Raw genomic sequence first — 25,204 nt, forward strand, 5'->3', positions numbered from 1 at the left:
TGCCTTGGCCCTGAGGGGCAGTTTCTATGTCATCTGCTGGGATGTCATCTTTCTTTAGGTTCCTTGGGGGGAAAATGGGATAGACACAAATGACTGAGAAGACAATCAGCAATTTCTGAGAGTTAGCTGGTCTTGAATCTTATAATTAAGAGAAAGAACCTACTATTTAACCAAGCTATACCTCTGAGAAGACAACTCTAAAACCCTGTGAATGTCACAGTATAGATTATGGTTCCTGAACATACACTGCCACCATCATTACCAGTGTGAACACTGTGATGCACGTGGGTTAGGTCTGACCTGAGAACTCCCTCCTGATCCGGAAACAACCTGCTTAGGGCTCAAAATACATGTCCATTTTTTTTTTTTTTTAAAGATTTTATTTATTTATTTGAGAGAGAGAATGAGACAGAGAGAGCATGAGATGGAGGATCAGAGGGAGAAGCAGACTCCCTGCCGAGCAGGGAGCCCGATGCTGGACTCGATCCCGGGACTCCAGGATCATGACCTGAGCCGAAGGCAGTCGCTTAACCAACTGAGCCACCCAGGCGCCCTACATGTCCATTTTATTGTAGGATAAATCACATTCACTTGAAAGGTACAGTGAGGACTGTTAATTCAGGGATATAAAAACCATTTTGTGTTATTTCAGGGATATAAAAAAACTTATAATAAATAGAAAGATGGTTAAACTCTATGCTACCTTCCCACAAATAAATACCCATTTAAATGAAAAGATACAGACCCCTACGGACTCCTCCTTCATCTTCCTTTATTGTTTTGCCACTCAGTGAGGTTAGCCTAATCTCCTTGGAACTAGATCCCTTTTCATACTTCTTCAGGTTGCTAAGCAGACACTCAGTGTGCTAAGTGTGACAGTCTGGTGAAAATTTAAGATGGCTAGAAGATCCTTTAAATCAAATTTTAGACTCCATCATGTCTATAATAAAAGTAGGGAACTTACATTCACAATGTGTTACTCAGCCAATGCCCCAGCCACATGTTACGTATCTCACCTTCGATACAGCTTGGACTGTCCGAAAGTCATAATTACCAGTGGTACATGGAAGGTGGTCAAGACTAGAATGATCTGGGAAGAGACAAAAGCATGCAGTCAATAAGAAAGATAGTCCAATTACATGCTTGCATGTGATGGGATTAAATCAACATCTAAAAATTGCCAATAGCCCTGCTCTGTGGTAGCCTAGACTGTAGTGTCAGAAAACCAAGAAGGACCATGTTACTAGGGCTCACAATGACTCAAGATCTCAACTCATTTTGTTGAAATGGTCCCATCACATACACTTGAAGTAGTGAAGCAGAGCTAATCAACTACACATTATAATAAAGGAAGGGTTTAACTATTTTGTATCTCTATTATTGTAAGATATTCTCAGGCAAAGATCATCCCTCTTTCTGCTTACAGAGGCTAGGATAGTATGGTGTTCTAATAGAGGTCACTATGTCATATACATTTGCCCTTTTCTTCCTCTCCTCGCTGTTAGTTCTCCGTGAAATTAATTTTTCAAATAAGTACTTTTCTAGACACAAATATGCATGAGGAACAGACTCTGATAGTAGATGAGTACAAGAGGCTATGAAGTCTCAAATAGCCATATAACAAGAAGTCTTAGAGATACCAACTATCTTAGACAAATGGATAAATCATGGAAATTGGTGCACTACTCAAATTTTAGAAGAAACTGAGACATGGTTAAAGACATTCTACCAGAAGTTTAAAACTTAATGAAAATAAGACATTTTAACTTTCTTTTCAACACCAAAATTCTATTTCTTTTGATTCCTGATACCACTGTCATGGGCCTCAGTGCTATGATGTAGACATTACCAGAATACCAGAGGGTATGAGCTGTGGCCCCTGCCCTCGTTCAGACAGAAGGACACAGAGCTGGGCAACGCCAAGCCCGGACTCAAGACCCGAAGACCCGAGGCCACCCTTGGTGCGCCCTCCTCCTGGGAGGCTATATATACAGGGGTACACAGGGTAAGGAGCTGACAGACTCTCCCTCCATGCCGCCAGTCCTGGCACTGGCTCCCCCATGGCAGGGGAAGAGACAACAGATGGAGCTGGACAGCCGCGAGCCCACGGGCGCCACAGTCCTTCAATGCTAACTGTGGGAAAGGACACAGGAACAATACAGTTTGGAGGAAAAATGCCAAGATGTGCAATGTGCAGTTTTCTGCTGCTACACAGGGGTTTTCCCAAGTATTGTGAGGCTCCCGTCGGGGCACACGGCACTCTCCTTCCTCTTTCTTCTTCTTGCTCATCTTGATGCCAAGCAGCCTCCAAAAACTAAAAAGGTGTCTATCTTGCTATTATGGAAGAAGGTGGTCACAAGATGTTCCCAGTTCTAAAGCAAAACCAAAACAAGCACAGCTTCCTGAAAGTCTGTACTGCAAACATGCGCTTTCTGCAACGGAGGTTGGAGACCATTTCAGAAAGTAACAACATTCAGCGTTTAAACTCCTAAAATCCCCATCTTCTTCTTGCTACACTGAGTTAACAGACTCAAAATACTACTTACCCCAGTGCCATCGCCAACCCAGGACAAGGATACTGAGACACTGAGATCATCAAACACATGCTATAAGGGAAAAAAAAAAATTTATTTAGAAATGACATCTGTCTTCCGATCTCTGGCTTCCTTAAATAATTCAGAACACTATTACTTTCAAAGTAATTAAGTTCATAATTATAAGGGGGTATGAATTCCCAGAAAAATCTGGGAGAGCCAGGATTGAACTACTTAACCCAAATTACAAATAACTTGGACATTTTAATTCTCTCTCATACGAAGTAAGCCAAGCAGATGAGTTTTCTTACTGCACCAGATGGGGAGATGGAATAATCTAATTGCTTTCTCCAACAGAACTAAATATAAAGATATAGAAAGTATTCTTAGGATGCTTTAAAACAAGAGATCACAGCCCACATTGACAGAAATAATTGTAACCCAATCAGCATAATTTGAATTCTTCTAGGCAGCCTTCACAGTATAGTTAATAGATGGATTCCTTTTGCTCCTAGGCTAACTCACTCACTCAAAATGGCAAGGAACAGAAGCAAGAGTCAATGCCCTGTTTCACCTTTACATAGTGACAATGGGGGCACCTGGGTGGCTCAGTCCATTAAGCGTGTGACTCTTGACTTCGGCTCAGGTCATGAACTCAGGATTGTGAGATCAAACCCCATGTCAGGCTCTGTGTTCAGTGAGGAGTCTGCTTGAGATTCTCTCTCTCCCTCTGCCCCTCCCCCTGCTCTCTCTCTAAAATAACAAAGTAAATCTTTAAAAATAAATGAATAAATAAGTAAATAAATAAAATAGTGGTTGGTGATGATGATGAATTATGATAGAAGAACTGTCTTAGCAGTTGTGGTAAGACTGAGGAAAAAGAAAAGGGAAAGCTGGTATATTATATCCAAGATACGGTACGCATGTTGGCATGTAGTTATAATAATCATCACAGATGCTTTAGGGTTTTGGTTTTTAAATACTTTCTCTATTTACAAAATAATACATACCCATTATAGAAAATGTGGGCAATAATAGGGAGGTATAATAAAGAAAATATAAATTATTTATAATCCTATCACACAGATATTCAAGGCTAACATTATGGGTATAATCTTCTAGTCTATCATTTTTTAAATTAAATTTTTTATGTTATTTTATTATTTTTTTAATTTAAATTCAATTAGCCAACATACAGTACATCATTAGTTTTTGATGTAGTGTTCAGTGATTCATTGGCTGCGTATAACACCCAGTGCTCATCACATCACGTGCCCTCTTTTTTTTTTTTTAATTTTTTATTTATTTGAGACAGAGAGAATGAGAGAGAGAGAGCACATGAGAGGGGGGAGGGTCAGAGGCAGAAGCAGGCTCCCCGCCGAGCAGGGAGCCCGATGCGGGACTCGATCCAGGGACTCCAGGATCATGACCTGAGCCGAAGGCAGTCGCTTAACCAACTGAGCCACCCAGGCGCCCCATCACGTGCCCTCCTTAATGCCCATCACCCAGGTACCCCATTGCCCCTCTCTATCATTTTTTTAACTGATAAAGAATTCCAAAAAGGCAATACTGGCACTTAGTAAAAATTTCCAACCATAGACAGATGTATACAGTCGATCCTTGAGCAATGTGGGGGAAAGAGGTGCCACCCCCCAGCATGGTCAGACAGTCACATATAACTTTTGACTCCCTCAAAACTTAACTACTATAGGCTACTGTTGACTGGAAACCTTACCAATATCATCAATAGTAGATTAACACATTTTGTATGTTATATGTACTATATGCTGTATTCTTGCAATAAAGTTAGAGGAGATTAAATGTTATAAAGAAAACCATAAAGAAGAGAAAATATATTTACCAGATGACAACAACAACAACAAATCACATGTAAGTGGACCCGTGCAGTTCAAACTCATGTTGTTCACGGGTCAAACGTATAATAAAAAGTGAAGATCTTTCCTCTTCGATAACCACGTGCCCCACCACCTCAAGCCCCACTCCCCCGAGCAGTTAACAGTTTAGTATATATTTCTGCTAAATGTTGACGATTATGCTTTTCACTTACAAAGACTTACTATATCTTATGAAGTTTTTTAATCTTAAGCATGCCCTCCTTTCCGAGTATGAGCAGTTCCTTAGAAGCAGAGGCCATAACTTTATACTTCTTAGTATTCCTTGTGCCTGACATGATACTTTACCCCTCCATAAGTATTTGTTGAAAATGGTTATACATCCTTCCCAAACCACAAACTCCGTCTCAAAATAGAACACGTCCATAAATGGTGGGATGCCAGCCGCTTGGTCACTGCGGCCACTACCCCAACAGAGAAGTCTGAAGAAATACGACTCAAAACACTAACTGTTTTGCTTATCTTCTCATTTTCTTTCGTGGTCCTCCTGAACGGGTTTCTGTATTCACCTATGTTATTTCCCCCCTGGACTGTGAGTACCTGTGAGATCAGCAGAAGCTCTTGTACAATCTCTGGAAATGGTACAATCAGTGCCTCACGGAGGGCTTGCTTGCGAAATGCTGCTTAACTCTCAAATGCTCAGGCAGACCTTCTCACAGCCTCTGCAGGACAGAAAGGCCATTCATACAGGTAAGCTGGCTAAGCATCTGAGAAAAAGTAGGGCTGCTAGAGACATCTGGAACCAGCAGCTTAAAAACTGACACAGCAATGTGTCTTGTAAGATATTCCACGCAGAGCAAGAAGGCCTGTTCTCTTGAGTGAGGATATAGTGTCTGAAATTACATCAATGAGCTCCTTGAGGAGCAGGAATACCCAGAGCTCCCACAGGCACCAGAGAGACCACATGGGCTCACAGTCATCTAAACACAGGCTATCTTTCCAAGGAAGGTTCTGGTCATCACAACTGACTAGGATAAAAGAAAAATTCCATCACTGGAGTCCTGGCTATCTTGATCAGGCCACAGTATAGTTAGTCTTGAGCCAATCAGGATCTGCAACTCTCGCTTTTCAGACAAAGCTCTACACACCTGACCCAGCCAGTCAATACACATTGGCATTACTCATATTTTCCTCTTGCCCAGTCACAGAAGGAGGAGGGTCATTAGATATCACCAGTGACACCCAGCTTCACCTGAACAACTCAAAGGATAGTTGGCCTCATTTATCATCCAAAGAATTCCTCTGGAAATGTAGGCCAGATTTATTAACTCTAATTGTGGTCTTCTGCTACCCTTAGCCCTCTCTCCTTTCCCTTTCCAATAACCAAGTACATTTTACTTTTGAAAACACACAAACTCATTGGAAAAAATCCATCTATCCATGGCAAATGCAACTAACTTTTTATATTCCAGTCTTTAGCATTCTTATACTATTGAAAGTAAAAGAGAAAAATGAAATCAGATCTAGGGCCGCCTGGGTGGCTCAGTTGTTAAGCATCCACCTTCGGCTCAGGTCATGATCCCAGGGTCCTGGGATCGAGCCCCACATCGGGCTCCCTGCTCAGCGGGAAGCCTGCTTCTCCCTCTCTCACTCCTCCTGCTTCTGTTCCCTCTCTCACTGTGTCTCTTTCTGTCAAATAAATAAAATCTTTAAAAAAAAAAAAGAAAGAAAAAGAAATCAGACCTAACAACAGACCAAACCTCAGGTGGAAAGAAAAGGTCATATGGAAAGAAAAATTAACCCTCGTCTAAATACTATTCTGGTCTTGCCTTAAAAAGCTTAAAAACAACAACAACAACAACAACAACCAAGAGCAAAAAGGACCAATCCACTGCCAAGGAACCTAACTATGCCCCAGACCAAAGTTCAAGATATTTATAGGAATATAAAAATATCTAGTACTAGAGAAGATAAAATTCACAATGTCCAACACTCAATCAAAAAAAAAAAAAAACCAGGCATGCAAAGAAGAAAACAGGAACCATAATGAGGAGAAAAATCAATCAAACTGACCCAGAAATAACACAGATAATAGAACTAATAGACAAGGACATGAAGACAGCTGTAATTATACTCCACAGGTTCAAGAAATTAGAGAGTAGATTGAACATGCTAAATAAAGGCATAGAAGATATGAAACAGACTCAAACTGGACTACTAGAGATGGGAATTACAGTGTCTGGGGTGAAAATTACACTGGACCGCATTAACAGGAGAGGAGGCACTGCAGAAGAGGACATTAATAGACTTGAAGCCTTACCCATGGAAACTGTCCAAGTGAGACACAGCAAAAAAGGCAGGAAAAATGAACAGAGCTATAGAGCCTCAAGTAACCTAATATATATGTAATAGGAGTCTCTGGAAGATGGGGGAGGGGGAGGTGGGAACAGAAGGAAAAAAAACAAAAAAGGAAGTAAGAGACCAAAGTTTCCCAGATTTAATGAAAAGTATAAACCCAGAGAGCCAAGAAGCTCACAAATCCCAAGCTTAAGGAGCACAATGAACACTACACCAAAGCACATCATATTCAAAATGTTTAAAACCAGTGACAAAAATCTTAAAAGCATCCAGAAGAAAAAATGACATTACATACAGAAGAACAAAGAATCATAGCGGACTTCTCCTTAGTCAGAGTGCAAGCCAGTGGATCAGGATCTTTAAAGAACTAGGGGAAAACCGTAAAGATAAAATTCTATACCCAGTGAAAATAGTTTTTAATGCTGACTTTAGAAAAGAAAGTTCTGTTCTTCTGAACTTGTTTGCTGCCCCTTGGTATTACATGGTGGTTGTTCCTTTTCTGAGAGCCACAAGAGAGGGACTACACCAGTGCAAAAGATCTGAAAGATAACTGAAATCTCAACTTTCCGTGTAAAACCAACCGTTCCGGTTCCTAATGATCACAGCTCACGCGATCTCCTCCTAGATATTATTCTCACAGCACTTATGGATGTTGCTGGTACCATAACTATTTACATATTTGGCTACCCCACAGGTCACGCTAGGTAGTCTTAGATGGCAGGCACTGTGATCTGGTATTACCCATCAGGCCTAGCACAAGGTCTTATATGTCTTAAGTGCTCCACAAATATCTCTGTACAAGTCTATTCACAAACCCCTGCCACCAACATTACTGACCTGTGTGTAATCTTCCTTCTAGCACGGTTACCAACATTTCAGTAAATAATGGCTGAACAGGGATTCTTCCTATGCCCTTTCTGCCAGCCGAAACACTGTTAACACTAGGACATGTTCTGGGGTGCTTATACACCTAATAGTGACCTCACTCCTCTCCTCCCCACTATAATTATCATCAACTCCATATGGCCCAAACTGGTAAGGATGCCCTGCATGCAGCACCGGCCAGGGGCAGATGATACAGAACAGAAATGCACACATTTGAGTATGAAGAAACAGAGGTCTGTGCACTGAGATTTAAGCAGGGCGTCCAGAGGTAGGAGTGGCCACAAGCAATAGCAACATGGCGGCAGGAGGTTGTTGTGCAGGGAAAACAAACATGAGGATACACGCAAGTCTTCTGAGAAATGTCAAAGGATAACACAAGTAACATATTAATGTCATCCACCAGTCACGTACTGAGTATACAGTAGATGTGCTAAGTGCTTGTTCAAATGAATAAGAATTTTTTTTTTTTTTTAAGATTTTATTTATTTATTTGAGAGAGAGAATGAGACAGAGAGAGAGAGCATGAGATGGGGGAGGATGAGGGAGAAGCAGACTCCCCGCTGAGCAGGGAGCCCGATGCGGGACTCGATCCCGGGACTCCAGGATCATGACCTGAGCCGAAGGCAGTCGCTTAACCAACTGAGCCACCCAGGCGCCCTAAATGAATAAGAATTTTAAGATCAGGATAGACAAACTGTGGTGGGAATAGAAGGAAAATAAAATTACAGTAAAGGAAATGTGTACGAGAAGAACAGTACCTCTGACTGAATGCCTACAGAAAATGGAGATGAGGCCACAGGATCACCTACTCAATTAGGCATGGTTTCCAATGGTATATACAGCTGAACAGCATCAACCAATAAGTTATGGTTCAATTGTTCTAATCAAGGCAAAGTAAGATGAACAAAAGAAATATGAACAGAGGACAAGGCTGTGTGGCTAGGAAGACCTGAAAGGCAGAATAATCCCTTTTCCAAGGAGAAAACCCCAAACCTTCAGCACAATATTACCAATGACTAGCTTACAATATTAAAATACTGAATATGTAAAAACATGTAGATATGTAGGAGTCGAGGAGTCCAGCCAACAGAAGGTACAGTGAATGTCTACCTCAAGCAGTGTTGGAAAAGCGATGCTATATGCTAGCTGTATACACAACAACTGAAATGGAGAAGGTGGGGAGAGCTGAAACCCATTTTATTTCTGGAAAACAATAGCTGTGTTGCTCCAATGTAGTATGCCTAAGAGGTAGATTATTTAGCACAAAGAGAACATGATCTGGCCACTTCATATTGCTAAATGTCAGCCAAATGTACAATGCAGAAGCAGGTCAAAATTAAGGGAAACCATGTAAATATGCTGTTTATATGATGAACAGTCCAAAAGCCAGTATCCAGAGGGGCCACCGAATAAATACAGTAATTCCAATTACTTAATCATACCCTATGGTAGGAAGCTCAGAAACCAAGCAGTTTAAGACTAGCTATGTAAAAATGTCAGCTCGATTCAATCAAGAGCAGATGAGCATGAAACTTGCCACTTCTAGAGAGAGATTTATTAGTCTCCTAGCACGGTTACTGGCACAGGAATAGATAAGACAGATCAGTGGAACGAAACAAAGTCCAAGACTGGGCAAGGTTTCTTTTAGTGTATGATCAAGCTAGCATTTCAAGTTAGTGGTCGAAGCGTTGGAAAAACTAGCTATCTGGAAAAAAATAAGCTGGATCCCTAAAGCCCGTCTTACCCCCACTCCCAAATAAATTCCACCTACAGCAAAGATTTAAATATAAAAATTCAAATCTTGAAAATCCTAGAAGTATGAGTGACTATTTTTATAATCTTAAAATGAGAAGACCATTTCAAAAAATGATGCAAAAACTGGAACCCATAACATACTACAGGAATTACTTGGACTACATAAAAAAATTTTTTAATGGCAAAACACAAAATAGCAAGTTGAAAAAAATGGAAAAATTATTTGCCACAAGACAAAGGGTCACTATAGAAAAGGGTTGTCAAGTCAATAAGAAAAAGACAAAGACCGCCGAAGAAAGTAGGCAAAGGACACAAACAGGCAATTCACAAAGGATAAGGAAATGGCTAATAACATGTGAAAAGCTATTCAATTTCACTAGTAATCCAAAGAAAATCAAAGAAAAATAATGTAATGACATTTCCACCTTCCAGAAGAGCCTGACAGAGCATACCCAGTGAGGACACGGTGACCAAGCACCTGTGTGCACTGTGGGAAGGAGCGTATCACGTGCTACCACTTTCCTGAAGAGCTGCTCAGTGATGTGAGTCAGAACTGAAAATGTCCACATCATGTGACCCAGCAATCCTACCCCCCCTCCTTAAGAATTCATCATAGGGATGGGGCGCCTGGGTGGCTCAGTCGGTTAAGCGGCTGCCTTCGGCTCAGGTCATGATCCTGGGGTCCTGGGATCAAGCCCCACGTCCGGCTCCCTGCTCAGTGGGGAGCCTGCTTCTCCCTCTCCCTCTGCCTGCCGCTCTGCCTACTTGTGCTCTCTCTCTATCTCTCTGTCAAATAAATAAATAAAAATCTTTAAAAAAAAAAGATTATTAAAAAAAAAAAAAGAATTCATCACAGGGGGATAATGACACATCTTGACAAAGGATGTTCGTACCTGGATGTCTGTTGCGGCTAATAACTACTGAGCACTCCCTGTAGGCCGTCCACTGTGTGAAGGCATCTTAACACATTATCATTTAATCCATATAACAATGCCATAAGATATCGCTCTCTCTGTATATTCTAGGTGAAGGATTAAAGCTTTGTTAAATATGCTACGACGTGCAATGAAACATAGTGGGTGCTGCTGAAAATGTTTCTGGTATTCACTGACACTGGAGGATATTCCCAATGTACTGCCTAAAAAGCAAGTGACAGGAGAGTGTGTAAAATCCTGTGTGGGTCCCTATGGTTAAAAGCTACCTGAAGGGAGGTCCTTCAGAAAATCAATAGCAACTGTCTCTAAATGGTAGAATTTATGGGGATACTTTCTCTTCTTTATAGTTTTTCTGGACTGACTGAATTACTCCCCACCCCACCTCCGACTATCAGGAATCATGTTTAAAAATAAAACTATAGCGGCCCCTGGGTGGCTCAGTCCGTTGAGCATCTGCCTTTGGATCAGGTCATGATCCCAGGGTCCTGGGATCGAGCCCCGCATCAGGCTCCCTGCTCCGTGGGAAGCCTGCTTCTCCCTCTCCCACTCCTCCTGCTTGTGTCCCTCTCTCGCTGTCTCTCTGTCAAATAAATAAATAAAATCTTAAAAAATAAAAATAAAAATAAAAACTACAGAAGTTACTTTTATTTTGAAAAAGGCATATATAAAAGAGTGGTATAAAAAGTATACATAGACCATGTCAGTTTATTCTTCCATTATACCGGCTAACGGGATGCAACAGAAGGTTCCAGGACAGGTCAGAGAGCCCCCCCCCGCTCCTCCCAGCCACACTAAAATGGGTGGTCTTGATTTAAGGTAGACTTCCTCATACCACATCCCAACGTCATTATTCACCGACACACTCACAGTCTTCCGTTCATCACCTGTTGAACAGTGATTTCTAATGTCCCAGATGGCACTGACAGCCATTTGTTGCCCCCAGTAGGGAAGCTCTGGGCAGCAGGGAATCGTTGGCTGGCATTTATAACCAAATTGGTTTTCAGGGACTCATTATGGTAGAAATTAGGGGACAGCTTGTACTACCTTCTCTGAAACACATCCACCTTGACAGCTGATGGTAAGATTTATCCATGCATTTATTGCCTACCATATTAGAGTCTGAGGTCCACACATTTTAGAGACCATGAATGAACACAAATATCCATTTCTATGGTCCTGTGGCCAATCGCTAGCTCCGTCTGGAAAAAGAGAAAGGCCACAAAACACAATGTGCTTCGTGCGGGTAACTTTGTCTTCACATCTAATTAAACCAGAAGCCTAATTAAATTACTGTTGCTATAGCTCAGAGAACTTAAAGTTGGTCATGCAAGTCACTGTAGCTTAGAAAGAAAACTTGGTAATGAGAAACTTCTGCCTGTCTTAGTTACATACCTGATCGAAAGTAAACTACTGAAAGAACCAAATGTGGGTCAGTTTCACAGGGTTGGCCCCAGGTGAAAAGCCACTAGCAGATGACCCGACCATTCTGCCATCAGGAGCCACTTCTCTGGCTAGTAACCAAGGGAATGAATCCCGTGACGGCATCCTTCACACCCATTCCTTCTTTGGACAAGTTCCTCTGTGTGTCTACCATGCGCCATGCCCTATTTGGAGCCCTGGGGAAATAGCAGCGAGAGTCCCTGTTCTGTGCTCATGGAGCATTTATACCCCAAAACACACCTCCTACAGAAGTCTAAAAATGAAGGCTAAGCATGCTAGACCTTTAATCTAGAGACGACAGCCTGTCAGAGTGAAAATACAACTACAAAAGTGGGTGTGAAAGCCCAGTCCAGTAACTCGCTGCTTGGAAAAACAGGCTCCAATTATTCTCTCTTGGGAATCCACTTCCTCAGAAGTAAAACTGAATTATGCTCCTTTGCTCAGTGGAATAATAGGAATCAAATGAAATAACACACAAAGGCAAGGCCCTGGTGATCCCATAGAAGCTGGAAATTTAAGATTCAGGCTTCCAAACCTCAACTAGGGAACACAGGGACAGACAGGACACAGTGCTGTGCAGAAGAGGTCTGGGACACAGCCTGGGTGATGCTCTTGCAAGCAGGAAGGAAATCTTCACAGAATTCAGTTCTGTTAAATAAGGCGCTGCTGAGATCATAAAACATGAGCTAAAAATAAGATCACAAATGTTCCAGTTCTCATGGACTCTATTCTTAGAAATGAAAACGCTAAACACAAAACATTACACAAGTTTTCATACCTACTCAATTATTCAGAGTTTTCTGCAAGGCAAGACGATACAGAGAAGAACACTGGCCTAACAGTCAATCTGAATTTTACTTCCAGCTCGGCCAAAAGCTGTGTGAACTTGAGCAGCGCAACCTAATTTCACCACCAAGGTGAGGGGGCTGGAATGCCAACACCTCTAGTCCTTATAAGCTTTAAAATTCTATGCCTCATCAATAATTTAACCACTCCGTTTGCTTTTCCACTGCTCTTTGTTTAAAACAAACAAAAACCAACTCAGCTTCCGGGCTCCACAATACTTTAGTGTTGAAAGGGGAGGGCAACAGCAACCCGCGTTAGACAGAAACCCCAATGACCTGAACACTCACTGGAAGGAAGCAAGGGAGACCTCTGATGCCAGGATCTGTGCAGTAGAAATCTATGCATTTGACCTCTAAGATAAACCTGCAGACCATCACTCTGTATCAATTTGCTAAACTTGTCAGAATTACCTACAATTAGTAATCCATTTTCTTAGGTCACAGAAGAAGCAAATAAAACTTGGGGGATAGTGTGTCTCAAGACAGGGTCAGCAGCAAAAAGAACAGGATATTGCAAGGGGATTATCATTTCTGCAGAACAAAAGAGTAAGCTTCAACAAGCAGACAATGGGCTGTTCGAAGAAAGGGGAGAAAATGGCCCCACATATCTCAACAGCCCTTGAGGGCATGAATGCCATACCGCATTAAAATAATGTGAGCGGTAGCATAGCATAGTTTAATCTCTTCTTAAATGATCCAGGGTCATAGTGTTGACTAAGAAGGCAGAGAAATATTTTAGAAAGATTCCCATTAAACAAAAACAAAAAAACCTTTGGCACTTAAAAGGGTGGGCTTAGTTTTGGAAAAATTCACTTTCATGAGATATCTCAATTCTCATTATGCCCAATAAATGAGCTAAATTTCAAAAACAGTTAGCATTTACTTTTTACATCTTAGTCCCACTTCAAAGAAAAAGTGATAAGTGATAGGGCCCTGTCGCCAGCCACTGAGCCACTGGGGGTGGGGATGAAGCCTTCACTGCCACCCCCGCCTGCTTCCAGATCCTTGGGCACACCAAGCTCTTTCCAGTCCCAGGCCTTCGAACATGTGGTTCTCCCTGTGATACTCCTACTGACCAAATTCTATTCATCTTCAAGTCTCAGTTTAAATAATTTCTCAGTGACTCAGTCCTTCGTAATGCCCCCAGACTGAAAGGACCTCTGTCAATTACTCTCCTGCCATTACTTTTGTTCTTCTGGGTACTTACTGTATTTATAGTTACGTATTTGTTTAACATTCATGTTTTCTGCTGGTTCATAAAAACAGGGGTCTCGTCTGCTGTGTCCCACCATCAGTTCCCAGGACTTGGGATCCAATACAATGCCCAACATCTAGAATGTGTGCAATCAGCAATTGTTGAAGTAAAGAATAACAATAATGGTAGTGAACTTGTACGGAACACCTACGATATATAATGTACCACTACTCCCTTAGAGGTGAAGAAGCAGGCTCAAAGAGGTTCTGTAGTTTGCCCCGAGTCACACAGCTGGTAGGTGGCAAGGCAAAGATGCAAACCCCTGTCTGTCTGATTCCAGACCACACACTGAATGACTGCTCTTTCCCCAGCACGGTGTGAGGCGGAAATGGTGAAGGCAAAGCACGAGCATGGCCCCTACCTTTAAGAAGACTATAATCTGGGGAATAAACATTGAATAAATGAAAGTGAATATGAGATGGAATACTATAGTTAAATGCTAGCCTACACAGCAGGGGAGTAAAGAAGAAAGCCACTAGATCTAGAAGGGCATTCAGACAGGAGGAAAGCCATGTGAACAAGGATGGAGACACACAGAGCACATGACGGGCTCAAGGGCCTGGTGGAAAGGTCACACTAACTGGAAGAGAGGGTTAGCACAGGCCGGGGAGTGGTGAAATGTTAGCCTAACGAGAGATGCACATAAGGAAAAATAAGTCCACTAACATTCTGGTCTGCTGTGCTTCCAAGCAAAGTTCCTGAGAAGTATCCATCACATCGCGTTACTATTTCTTCAAACTTCACAGAGGTGGGTATTGGGCAAAGCTAACAGCCGCAGCTCAGTTAACAAATGAGGGGGAAGCCAGCAAGGGGCCATTTCAGAGCTGTCAACTTAAAACCACAGTCACTGACTCCAATAAACTAGAGCTTAATGAAGCAGAAGTAGTGATTAAATGAGAAGTAGTCTTATTTTTTTATAATAGTAAATTCTTTAAAACCATAAGTAAACAACTATACTATAGAACTTGAAACTTGAAACTACCAGAACCAAATGACCGGGGATCTGATGATGGTGGGATTATCATTTCTCCTTCATCTCCCATAGCTTCAGGAAAGACTAGGGTGAGATAATCTCTCTCTCACCTTATACCCTTGTTCTTAAAATCCCAAGTCCAAGGACATAAGTATACATATTTCTTAATCCAGATTTGGTTTCTATGAGTACCCATGATGATTCTTAGGAATATGACAGCCATGAAAAAAAATTTCAAGTGCGTAAACAAATATTTGAGCATCTAATGGGTAATGCATCAGAAGCTTTGGGGAAATGATCATTATAAGATATAATAAAGGATGAATACACACTAAATCCCACATCTCATTTAATCTTCACAATGATCTAACACATAGATATTAGGACACCCATTTTATAGATGAAAAGACCAAGACTCACTGAAATTAATCTATCCATGGTCACCACTCAAGTTTGAATCCAGCCAGGTCTGACCTAAGATCACGTTCCCTCTTAACCAGTGCTTCAAAGAACTGTCAATCATATTAACAAGTTAAAATTTTGATGTAATCATGAAGGTTAAAAAAAAAGAACACATACGCTTCTCATATTTCTGCCAATCTTGACTCACCCTCCTTCTTGCCACCCCCACCCAAGCCTGTCACCCAACCCTGCCAAGTGATAAAACCACCTCATCTCATGTATCTCCTTTTATGCACGTGTTCCTCTGGAGTCGGTATTTATCAGGATCATTTGGCTGATAATTGGGCCCTGTGGAGTCAGTAGCTAGATCAACAGACTTATTAAGAAATGTCCATCGACAGATGAATGGATAAAGAAGATGTGGGAGGCGCCTGGGTGGCTCAGTCATTAAGTGTCTGCCTTCGGCTCAGGTCATGATCCCAGGATCCTGGGATTGAGCCCCACATCGGGCTCCCTGCTCCGCAGGAAGCCTGCTTCTCCCTCTCCCACTCCCCCTGCTTGTGTTCCCTCTCTCTCTCTGTCTCTCTATCAAATAAATAAATAAAACCTTTAAAAAAAAAAAAAAGATGTGGTATATATATATATATATATATATATATATATATACACAATGGAATATTATGCAGTCATCAAAAGGAATGAGATCTTGCCATCTGCAATGATGTGGATGGAACTGGAGGGTGTTATGCTGAGCGAAGTAAGTCAATCAAAGACATGTATCATATGACCTCACTGATATGAGGAATTCTTAATCTCAGGAAACAAACTGAGGGTTGCTGGAATGGTGGGGGGCGGGAGGGATGGGGTGGCTGGGTGACAGACATTGGGGAGGGTATGTGCTATGGTGAGCGCTGTGAATTGTGCAAGACTGTTGAATCTCAGATCTGTACCTCTGAAATAAATAATACAATATATGTTAAAAAAAAAAAAAAGAAGAAGAAGATAGCAGGAGGGGAAGAATGAAGGGGGGGGAATCGGAGGGGGAGACGAACCATGAGAGATGATGGACTCTGAAAAACAAACTGAGGGTTCTAGATGGGTGGGGGGTGGGAGGATGGGTTAGCCTGGTGATGGATATTAAGGAGGGCACGTTCTGCATGGAGCACTGGGTGTTATACACAAACAGTGAATCATGGAACACTACATCAAAAACTAATGATGTAATGTATGGTGATTAACATAACAATAAAAATTTAAAAAAAAAGAAATGACATAAATCACATATACGGTACTCCAAGGTTTTCAAAACATTTTCTCTTCAAAGCCTCTGATAATGCTCCATTTTATATGATGGGAAACTGAGGCTAAAAAAGGCTGAGCTCTGCTGAGGGTTCAGTGACTGTACAGAGCAGAGAATTCACAACTATAGGACTTACAACTGGGGCCTATAACTTTGCCTTATCCCTAAAGCAAATGCATTGATTTAAAACATCTCTATGAGGGGCGCCTGGGTGGTTCAGTCAGTTAAGCATCTGCCTTCAGCTCAGGTCATGATCCTGGGGTCCTGCGATCGAGCCCCACAACGGGCTCCCTGCTCAGCAGTGCTTTTCCCTCTCCCTCTGCTGCTCCCCCTTACTTATACTCTCACTCTCTCTCTCTTTCTCAAATAAATAAATAAAATCTTAAAAAAAAAAATAAAACCAAAAACATCTCTATGAAACACTTCCAAACGTTGCACCATGTTGGGACATCTGTGTTCTACTCTCAGTTCTTAGCCCACACACAAAGTCATTTAGCCTCATCAGTAAAAGTAAGAGATCTGACCAGCTAATCAGCTTAACAATCTATGATTCAAACCGTTAAGCACATTATCAGCAAGAATTCAACCTCATCCTGTTCACAAATATTAAGAAAAGAGAAATCTGTTCATTGGCTTCACCATCTTAGAGCGCCTGGGTTTCTCATGCCTTGGCTCACATTCTCCTCCAATAATAAGGTCCAGGAGTCCAAGAGTGTTCCTTAGAACCTTTAGCACTTCAAGTATAAAAGGTGGTCTGCCCTGCCCTCTATTCTGCTCTCCTGTTGGACATATTCTTCAAGACCGCAGCAATGGTCAACCTCTAAATGGTCAACTCTTCTCGGCTCCCCATTTCCACCTTTGGTTTCTCCAGCTCTAACCTTGTGTCTAACACTACCTGTTAAAAGACATTCCCCAGGAAGTCTCAACGCACAACTCCCTGCCCAGACCTCCCCTCTCTTTCTTCCTCCTGCCCCTGCCCAAGACCTACCTTTTGTGACATCTCTATGTTTCTTCTGGAAACCTTAGACATACTTCTCATCAGCTACTTCTACCCCACAGAAACTTTCCATTGACCATTCCCTGAGCATGTCCTGGATGTCCCTACCATCATGCCTTTACAGATCTCCTTAAGAATTATCTCTATACCTTGATTCTCTCTTCATCCAGGAAGCCTTCCCAGACCACCGCACTGTAGTAGGCACGCCTTCTTCAAAAATTCTTCCAAACTTTCATTGAGCCATCTCTGAACACTTAATCCTTAAAGCAGCACCAATGAGGATATCTTTAATGTTTGCCTTGGATGTCCAAAGGCCCGGACTCCACTATATATAGTTTAGTAAGTGCTTAAATGAATGACACTGACACAATACATTTAACAAAACATTTTGATAAAACTTTTTATTTCACCTTCCAAATAATCCTACAGCTGCTTCTCTAATTTAAAAAACTATAATAATGGTCAGAGAAGTTAAGTGATTGTCCATGATCACACAGCTATAAACCAGCAGAGCCAGGACTCAAATCCGGGTATTGAGATCTCTCTTTTGAATTTTGTATACAACATTTGAACCCCTTTGACAAATAATAGGTACCAAATAGACATCTGATTTGAACTATCGTGTCTGGGAAGTATAAAGTTAATCAAAATTTTCCTTCCCAGTTCAATTCTCTTAGTCCTTCAGGGTGATCTTACTGTTGAACCAGACTTGCAAACTGGCTTAAGTACAATATCAGAACTTAGTTTCTCAGAATATATAGGAAGAAAAGAACAAAACTCTTAACAAAAGCAAATATGAGAGAGATAGTATTCAAGCCCTAGCAGGAAAACAAAACAAAACAAAACATACATTTTTTCTGATGAAAAAAAAAAAAATCAAGTCAATTAATCACTCATATGTTTCTAACTAGCACAGGGCTGAGTATATTTATGGTAAGCTGACCACCTATTTTCAAAAACAAAAGCAGCCAGGACAAACAAAAAAGAAGTCCTAGTTTTGGCAAAGTACTGTAGGGAAGGAAAAAAACCAAATTTACTGTTATATGTTTACTGGGTTTGCTTTTGGACTATCCAAGCTAGTAGTTTTGCTTAGCATTAGATTTTTCAGGCAACAAAGAATGATAAAGTATTACCCCCCCAAAAAAACGAGTCAAATGTCTTTCATAATTATATGAAAAAAAATACTCCTGCTATCTTGAAGAACACTCGTATTTCAGTGAAGCAAGCTCTGGAGGTGGTAACAAATTACCCCCAGATGTGAAATCCGGGCTATGTTCAAGTTCAACTAGGAAGCAGAACAGCCGCAATTTGTTTCTAAATTTGGAATCAACCAATAAACATTTGTGATCACAACCCCTGGCCTCCCCATCTTCCATATGAATCAGAATTTTTTTAGACATTTTAAATCTAACCCAAAATTTCTCATGTTGTAGATGAGGAATTGAGAGCTAGACACCAAAATGTAAAACAGAAAATAAATTGCATTCACAGAAAACTTTCTCAGCAAAACACCACAGGCTCTGAATGGAAGATTCTGTTTTTGCTGTGGTTTCCTGAGACTAGGATTCAGGGTAGAGTGGGGAAAATAGCCTTAATCTTTAAAAAACAACAACAACAGAAAAAACCTCCACATGTCCGGCATTCACCTAACAACCTCTATAGGTATGAAGGGTCTGTCATGAAGATTCATTCAACCCAGCTAGCTCAAAGCCACATATTACTAACCCAACTTTGACTATAGTCACTATTAGAACAATAAAAAACCTGTCTAGAACAGGCTGAAATTGACCAGCATGTTCCTCAAGCCCCATTACTCTTCATACCCACCTACACACAGATCAGTGAGGCCACTCAAAGAACAAATTTTCACTAAATTTTTAAAAAGAATAAAAGATGCCAAAGAAACACTAGTTACAAAGGGATAGGAAGGTAATTGAAAAATTTTGGAAATTTACAAATGCAATATCTATTTCATAATATTTTTAGAGCAACTGTCACAGTGCCTTTTGCAAGAAAAGCTGTATTTTTAATTACATGTCAAGTTTGATAGTTTTACCTGCCGTAATATTAGCTTCTAACCATATAAAACATCTGAGCAGCATTTCTCCACGCTCAAACACAGTTCACTTTCTGTAAGGACAGAACTTGAAGGGTGCCTGGGTGGCAAAGTCGGCTGAGTGTCCAATTCTTGGTTTCAGGTCAGGTTGTGATCTCACGGTCGTGAGATCGAGCCCCAGATTGGGCTCTGCACTCAGCGTGGAGTCTGCTTGGGATTTTCTCCTCCTCTCCCTCTGCTCCTCCTGCTCATGCTCTCTTTCTCTCTCTAAAATAAATAAATAAATCTTAAAAAAAAAAAAAAGACAGAACTTGAGGGGTAGGACTGGATAGAAAGGGAGGGAGAAGAGCAGACATCACTCCTGCTCCGACCATTACCACTCAGTGTTAAGCATTGCCCTTCCTCTGAGGATCACACAAGGATAACAGGCCAACTAGGACAAAGTTGGGGAGCACAGTCTCTGTAGTCACCCACTGAGAATCCAATGCTTGTTGGCAAGAGCTGATTGGAAATCGGCAAAGTGCAGGAGAAGCTGCTAAGAGCCTCTGTGAACCTGACATGAAAGATCAGATCAAAACAGCAGGATGGAGAGCCTATTACTATTATCATTTCAGAAAGAAAATAACCATTAGAAACTGGCCAGAACATAGGCCTTCTTCCAATTATTTCCACAAACAGGAGACTCAGATTTCTAGTTAAAAAACACTATGCACGGGCGCCTGGGTGGCTCAGATGGCTAGGCGTCTGCCTTCGGCTCAGGTCATGACCTCAGGATCCTGGGATCGAGTCCCGCATCGGGCTCCCTGCTCCTTGGGAGCCTGCTTCTCCCTCTGCCTTTCTCTCTCGCTCTGTCTCTCATGAATTAAAAAAAAAAAAAAATCTTAAAAAAAAAAACAAAAACACTATGCACAGAGCCAAATATTTGAGTCAGCAGAGAACTTCCTTAATTGTCACCCTGCATTCCCTCTGAGCCATTTGCCCTGCCTGGATAGCTCTCTACCCTCATCCCAACCAAACCACAGATGAAGACTAACCTTTCCCCAGATAAATATACTTCATCAAATCTGCTGATAACTAGTAACTGAAATCCCCAACGCAGAAGTCATTTTAACAGCCCTTAGGGGTTAAAGGTCTGATTAGTACACTGCACGGGAGTAGGATCCTCATGGGGATTTTGCTCATTCTGCTCAACCAGGACCAAGAAGGAAATCCTACAGAATTCCTATTCTTTGACCCCTGTGTATAACAAACGGGTGGAACAGGGCTCAAGAGAAGATTAACTCAAGGGTGAGGATGGGAGTGCGGGGGAAGGTAGTATGGAGAGAGACTGCACGTTGGAATACATGAGGCAGTTAGAAAGTTCCGGGGCAGCTAAAGGCACTGACCTTCAGATTTCCGGGTGTGACAATGATCCACAACAGGCTAGGAGCGGCAGCTCCCTGAACTTCCAACAGGCACATTCAGTCCTGTCAGCCTGGACTCAGCCCCGCCAGCACCAGCAAACAAACACGCACATTCTTCTCAGAGCCGACATGTCACACAACAGTCTCTCTACAGGGCCTGTTTATTTAAGAAACCAGATGCTTTGATGTTGGGGCACAAGTTGGGAAGTTCCGTGTAAAGAAGTAGTTAATGACAGGAGCAGAGGGAGGACAGAGCATGAGCAACAGTTTCTGGCTTTTAATCATAAGTTTTGAAAATTTTAAGGAAATTATCAAATGGTCTGAACACAGGAATGAGAAGTAAGGAAATTATGTCAGCAACCACTGTAACTGTGGCCAAAGCATTTCATCTGTTTCTTTAAGACAGTTTTCATGCCTAACCTCACAGGGGTACTTACAGGAGGAATGTTTTGAAGCAATCCAACTTAGCAACCAACATTAATAAAATCTTCTGTGCTTGCTCAATTTCTCTCATGTGCAAAGGTTATACATGCCATGAATACTCCCAGCTCTCAAAGGAAAGAATCAGTTAAAAGTGTGGCATGAAAACAGTTTTGGGTTAAAGGCAAAAAGAAGGTTATTTCTTGAGTCTGAGAAAAGGGCATTTATAAATACACATACACATTTGCTGGATTTCATGAGGGAAGAAGCCATTAGAGCACAGGTCTCCTAAAACCAGAAGAATATAAAAGCACTATCGTGCTTTAGTTTTACCTTGCCTTTTAAAGAAGATGAAACGCCAATATATTCTCACAAGCCAAACAAGCCGTAGGTCTAGGAAATTTGCTAAAACCTTCGGAGGCTTTTCATTGTCCAGTCTGAATTATCTTTTCTTTTATCTTGGCACCCCCAGTATCCAGCACATCTTGGATATCTGGACAGCACTCTCATACACTGACTATATGAATTAACGTGGCTTAACATGAACAGCAAGTTTTAACGAATAAGAAGAGAACCAAGAACTTCTGATTTTTCTTTGGGAATTGAATCCTGTCATCTTATGAGAAACTACTCTAAATGGCACTTTCCCAGCTGTACAAAAGTATACAATATCCCTGATAAAAAGTTGTTTTGCCATGCTGATACTTTTATTTCACACTGTTTATAAAGGGTCCCTAAATACTAGATCTCTTCAATACAGTTCAGGATGATTTATCAGGACTTCTAAAAATAAAGAACTGAAAAGCAAAACAGACTACTACATAACAATTCTGGGTTAAGGACGTGGACCTCTAAGAACTGCTTTACTCAACCATTTCTAAGGTGAAGATTATTAACAACGGCTTCACTTTCACCATATTTACATGTTATAAACAGGGTGGGATCTCTGAAGAAGAGATCATGGGTGATTAACAAGTGCAAAAAGAGCTACTTAAAATTAGGTCACTGAAAGAAGACTGAGGAAAAAAAGCCAAAAAAAAAAAAAAATCATTGCAAACAGTAGCGAAATAAAATGAAAGAAATAGAGGGAAGCTTCAAAGAACAAGGTTTCAGGTCTGCTCTTGAGTACATCTGGCCTAAGTATCCCCTGAGCCAGTGTTTTCAACCTCTAGCTTTAGAAATCAATAGTTTACAAAAGACGTATCAAGTCAAACCAGTCAGGGATTAATCCAGGAGTAGTAGCAGGTCCTAAGGTAGGTCAATCAGCAAGAGAAGAGTCTAAAATATGGGGTAAGAATGCTACATCCAGCTGACTCCAGGAAGGAAGTGGTCCTGTTGTAAGTTGGGTGTCAGTGATGTAAAGCCTTCCTCAACTCCCCACTCTGAGATGGAAACCTACACCATTATGTTTTCCTCCGCAAACAGAAGTCTTCCCGGGACACATTCCACCCTATCTGCATCCAACTGGTCCCACCCGTCAGCACTGGTTTGGCCACCTTTACGCAGCTGCTGCCTGGGTGGCCTTCAGTGGGGCTCTCCCTGACTGCCTGCGTCCTGACCCCACATCTGAGAATTCTGCACAGGTATCAAGTATAGTCCAGGCAGAGGGAGAAAGATAGTTCAAGGGGAGACTGAGATTTGGCTGACAGGGAATGTGGTCATACATGGACAAGTGCAGTAAGCCACTCATCTCTGGCCCTCTGTGCAACACTTTTTGAAAGAGGAAGGGATACGACGGAGAATGTGTCACATTGAGAATACACTGTGCAAATACGGGAAGCAGCAATTAAACCATCAGTTCTTGGAAACACATGAGGAAGATGCCCATGTTGCAGCAAGGAGCCAGGACCTTCTTAACAATGGGCTTTGTCAAGCCAGTAGTGTGCAAAGGTTGAGGGGCTTGTCCCCCGGGAGAGAACTACCACAATTTTTAAAGTTTCTGACTAGGACCGAGCGCAAAGGAAAACATCTGCAATGTGTGTTCTAACTGTAGGAAATCTTGTTACAACGGGATGAAGACAACCTGGTCAGAGTCCAACGCCAGGATCGAAGGTCAAACTGAAGGCGGAAGAGAGATCACATATATACTGTCATCCCATTTCCAAGCTTGTTCCTTTACCTATTAAAATACACACAGTAACCTAAGAGCTGCTGTGGGATTTCTGAACACTCGCCTATCCACCCTGAAAGTACTGACCCAGCGAGGACACACCTTTGCTTCTGCGCAGCGCAACTTCTCCAAGCACTTAAAAGGTAATTATTCCTCCAGCCTCCTAGTGGGTTATAGCGTTACCGGGTCCTGATTATTTACACAGACGCAAAACAACGACCCTCAAGAGATTTTGACAACTTACAAAAAAAAAAAAAAAAAAGAATGCCGTGAAAGTCTAAGGCGGCCTCCCCTGTGACGAAACACAGCCGCGCGGGCCGCGGCGTCCCGGGGGCCGCTCCGGGTCGGACTCCGACCGCCGCAGTTTCGGGGCCGCGGCCGGGGGCGGAGGGGCGCGGGCGGCGCGGGGCCGGCGAGCGGCCCGGGTCTCCCCGGCGGAGACGCAAGGCGCGCGGACGGAGAAGGAGGGACGGGCCGCGCGGGCGGGGCAGGCGGCCGCCGGGGGGCCCGGGGGCGGCACCTCGCAGTCCGGGCGGCGCCCGCTCACCTGGTGCGTGTTGTTGGCCAGCTTGGCGACGAAGTCCCGGACCCGGCCGCAGTCCTGGTCCTCCTCGAGCGCGCTGCGGCGCCAACGGCCGCCGCGGGGAACCGGGCCCCCGGGCGCGGCCGCGCGCAGCCCCCAGCTCACCCCGACGGGGCCGGACCAGCGCGACAGCGGCGCAGTGGGCGGCGGCGGCGCATCCAGCCGGTCCTGGCCGAGGGTCGCCGGCGGCAGCAGCTGGAGGAGGAGGAGGAGGAGGCCGAGGCCGTGGGGCCACCGCGAGAGGCAGTCCGCAGCTCCCAGGGGCCGCTCCATCGCCGCCGAATGCCGACGCCGCCGACACCTGCCGCCCGGCGCGCCCGCCCACCCCAGCCGGCGGCGCGCCACACCCCCCACCGGAGCCCGGCGCTCCTTGGATACGCGCAGCCGGGCCTCTCCGCCCCCATAGGCTGGCCGCCTGTCCTTCTTCCCCGGTCCACTCCTCATTGGCTCGCGTCGCTTCCGGCTTCGGGGGTCCTGGATTCGGATGCCAAGATGCGGGACTGATTGGCTGGAACGTGGCAAGAGACCGCTGAGGTCATCCCCCCATCGCCTGGCGTCTCCGGGCCCGGGCTTCCAGAGTTAGCGTAGGAGCTTCCCCCGCCTCCCGCGAAGCCCCCTGCTCGTGACGCCCGGACCCCTCGCTGGTCTCTCTGGCACCCTCAGGTTGGGGACCGGGTTATTCCCCCTACCCCGCCCCCCCCCACAGACAACCCTAAAATTCCTTGGGTTGCGGCAGCGTCTGGAAAATCTCCTAAGGGAATCCCTCAGCTCGCTCAGCTGGAAAAGGGGGCTTCGTCATGAACCGGTGCTTCAGGTTTTTAACCCTCGCATACTGGAGCACCCATTGTCTAATGAAGCAGCCTGCCTCGCTGCCAGAAAAGTAAATGCGAACTGTGTGGGCTAGTCCTACGGAGGCAGATAGACATCAGAACATCCGTGACTCATGCAAGCTTGAAGAATCCTCCACTCCACCACGTATGGTCTCACTCACTTTCCTCTTCTGCAGGGAGTTAGGCCAAAGGCAAAATTGCTTATTGGTTTCCCCGGACTTACAAAGTAGCTCAGAAATCAGGGGTAGGTAAAAGGGGCAAGGGAATTCC

The 25,204-nt window shown here is 43.2% G+C and overlaps 1 protein-coding gene across 2 annotated transcripts in view; it reads right to left on the reverse strand.

Annotated features, from left to right (window-relative positions):
- The window catches only part of SORT1 (sortilin 1), a 66,111-nt gene extending 41,688 nt beyond the window's left edge, over positions 1-24,423 (reverse strand). For both annotated transcript variants that reach the window (XM_021690325.2, XM_021690324.2), the window contains exons 1-3: positions 24,069-24,423; positions 2,547-2,606; positions 1,017-1,090 (exon numbers count right to left, since the gene is read on the reverse strand). In XM_021690325.2, the coding sequence (XP_021546000.1) occupies positions 1,017-1,090; positions 2,547-2,606; positions 24,069-24,377 (443 nt within the window). In that variant the 5' untranslated portion in view covers positions 24,378-24,423. The remainder of the gene's footprint in view (positions 1-1,016; positions 1,091-2,546; positions 2,607-24,068) is intronic.
- Between the last annotated feature and the right edge of the window lie 781 nt (positions 24,424-25,204).

The sequence above is a fragment of the Neomonachus schauinslandi genome, chromosome 4, assembly GCF_002201575.2.
Source record: "Neomonachus schauinslandi chromosome 4, ASM220157v2, whole genome shotgun sequence".
Taxonomy (NCBI): domain Eukaryota; kingdom Metazoa; phylum Chordata; class Mammalia; order Carnivora; family Phocidae; genus Neomonachus; species Neomonachus schauinslandi.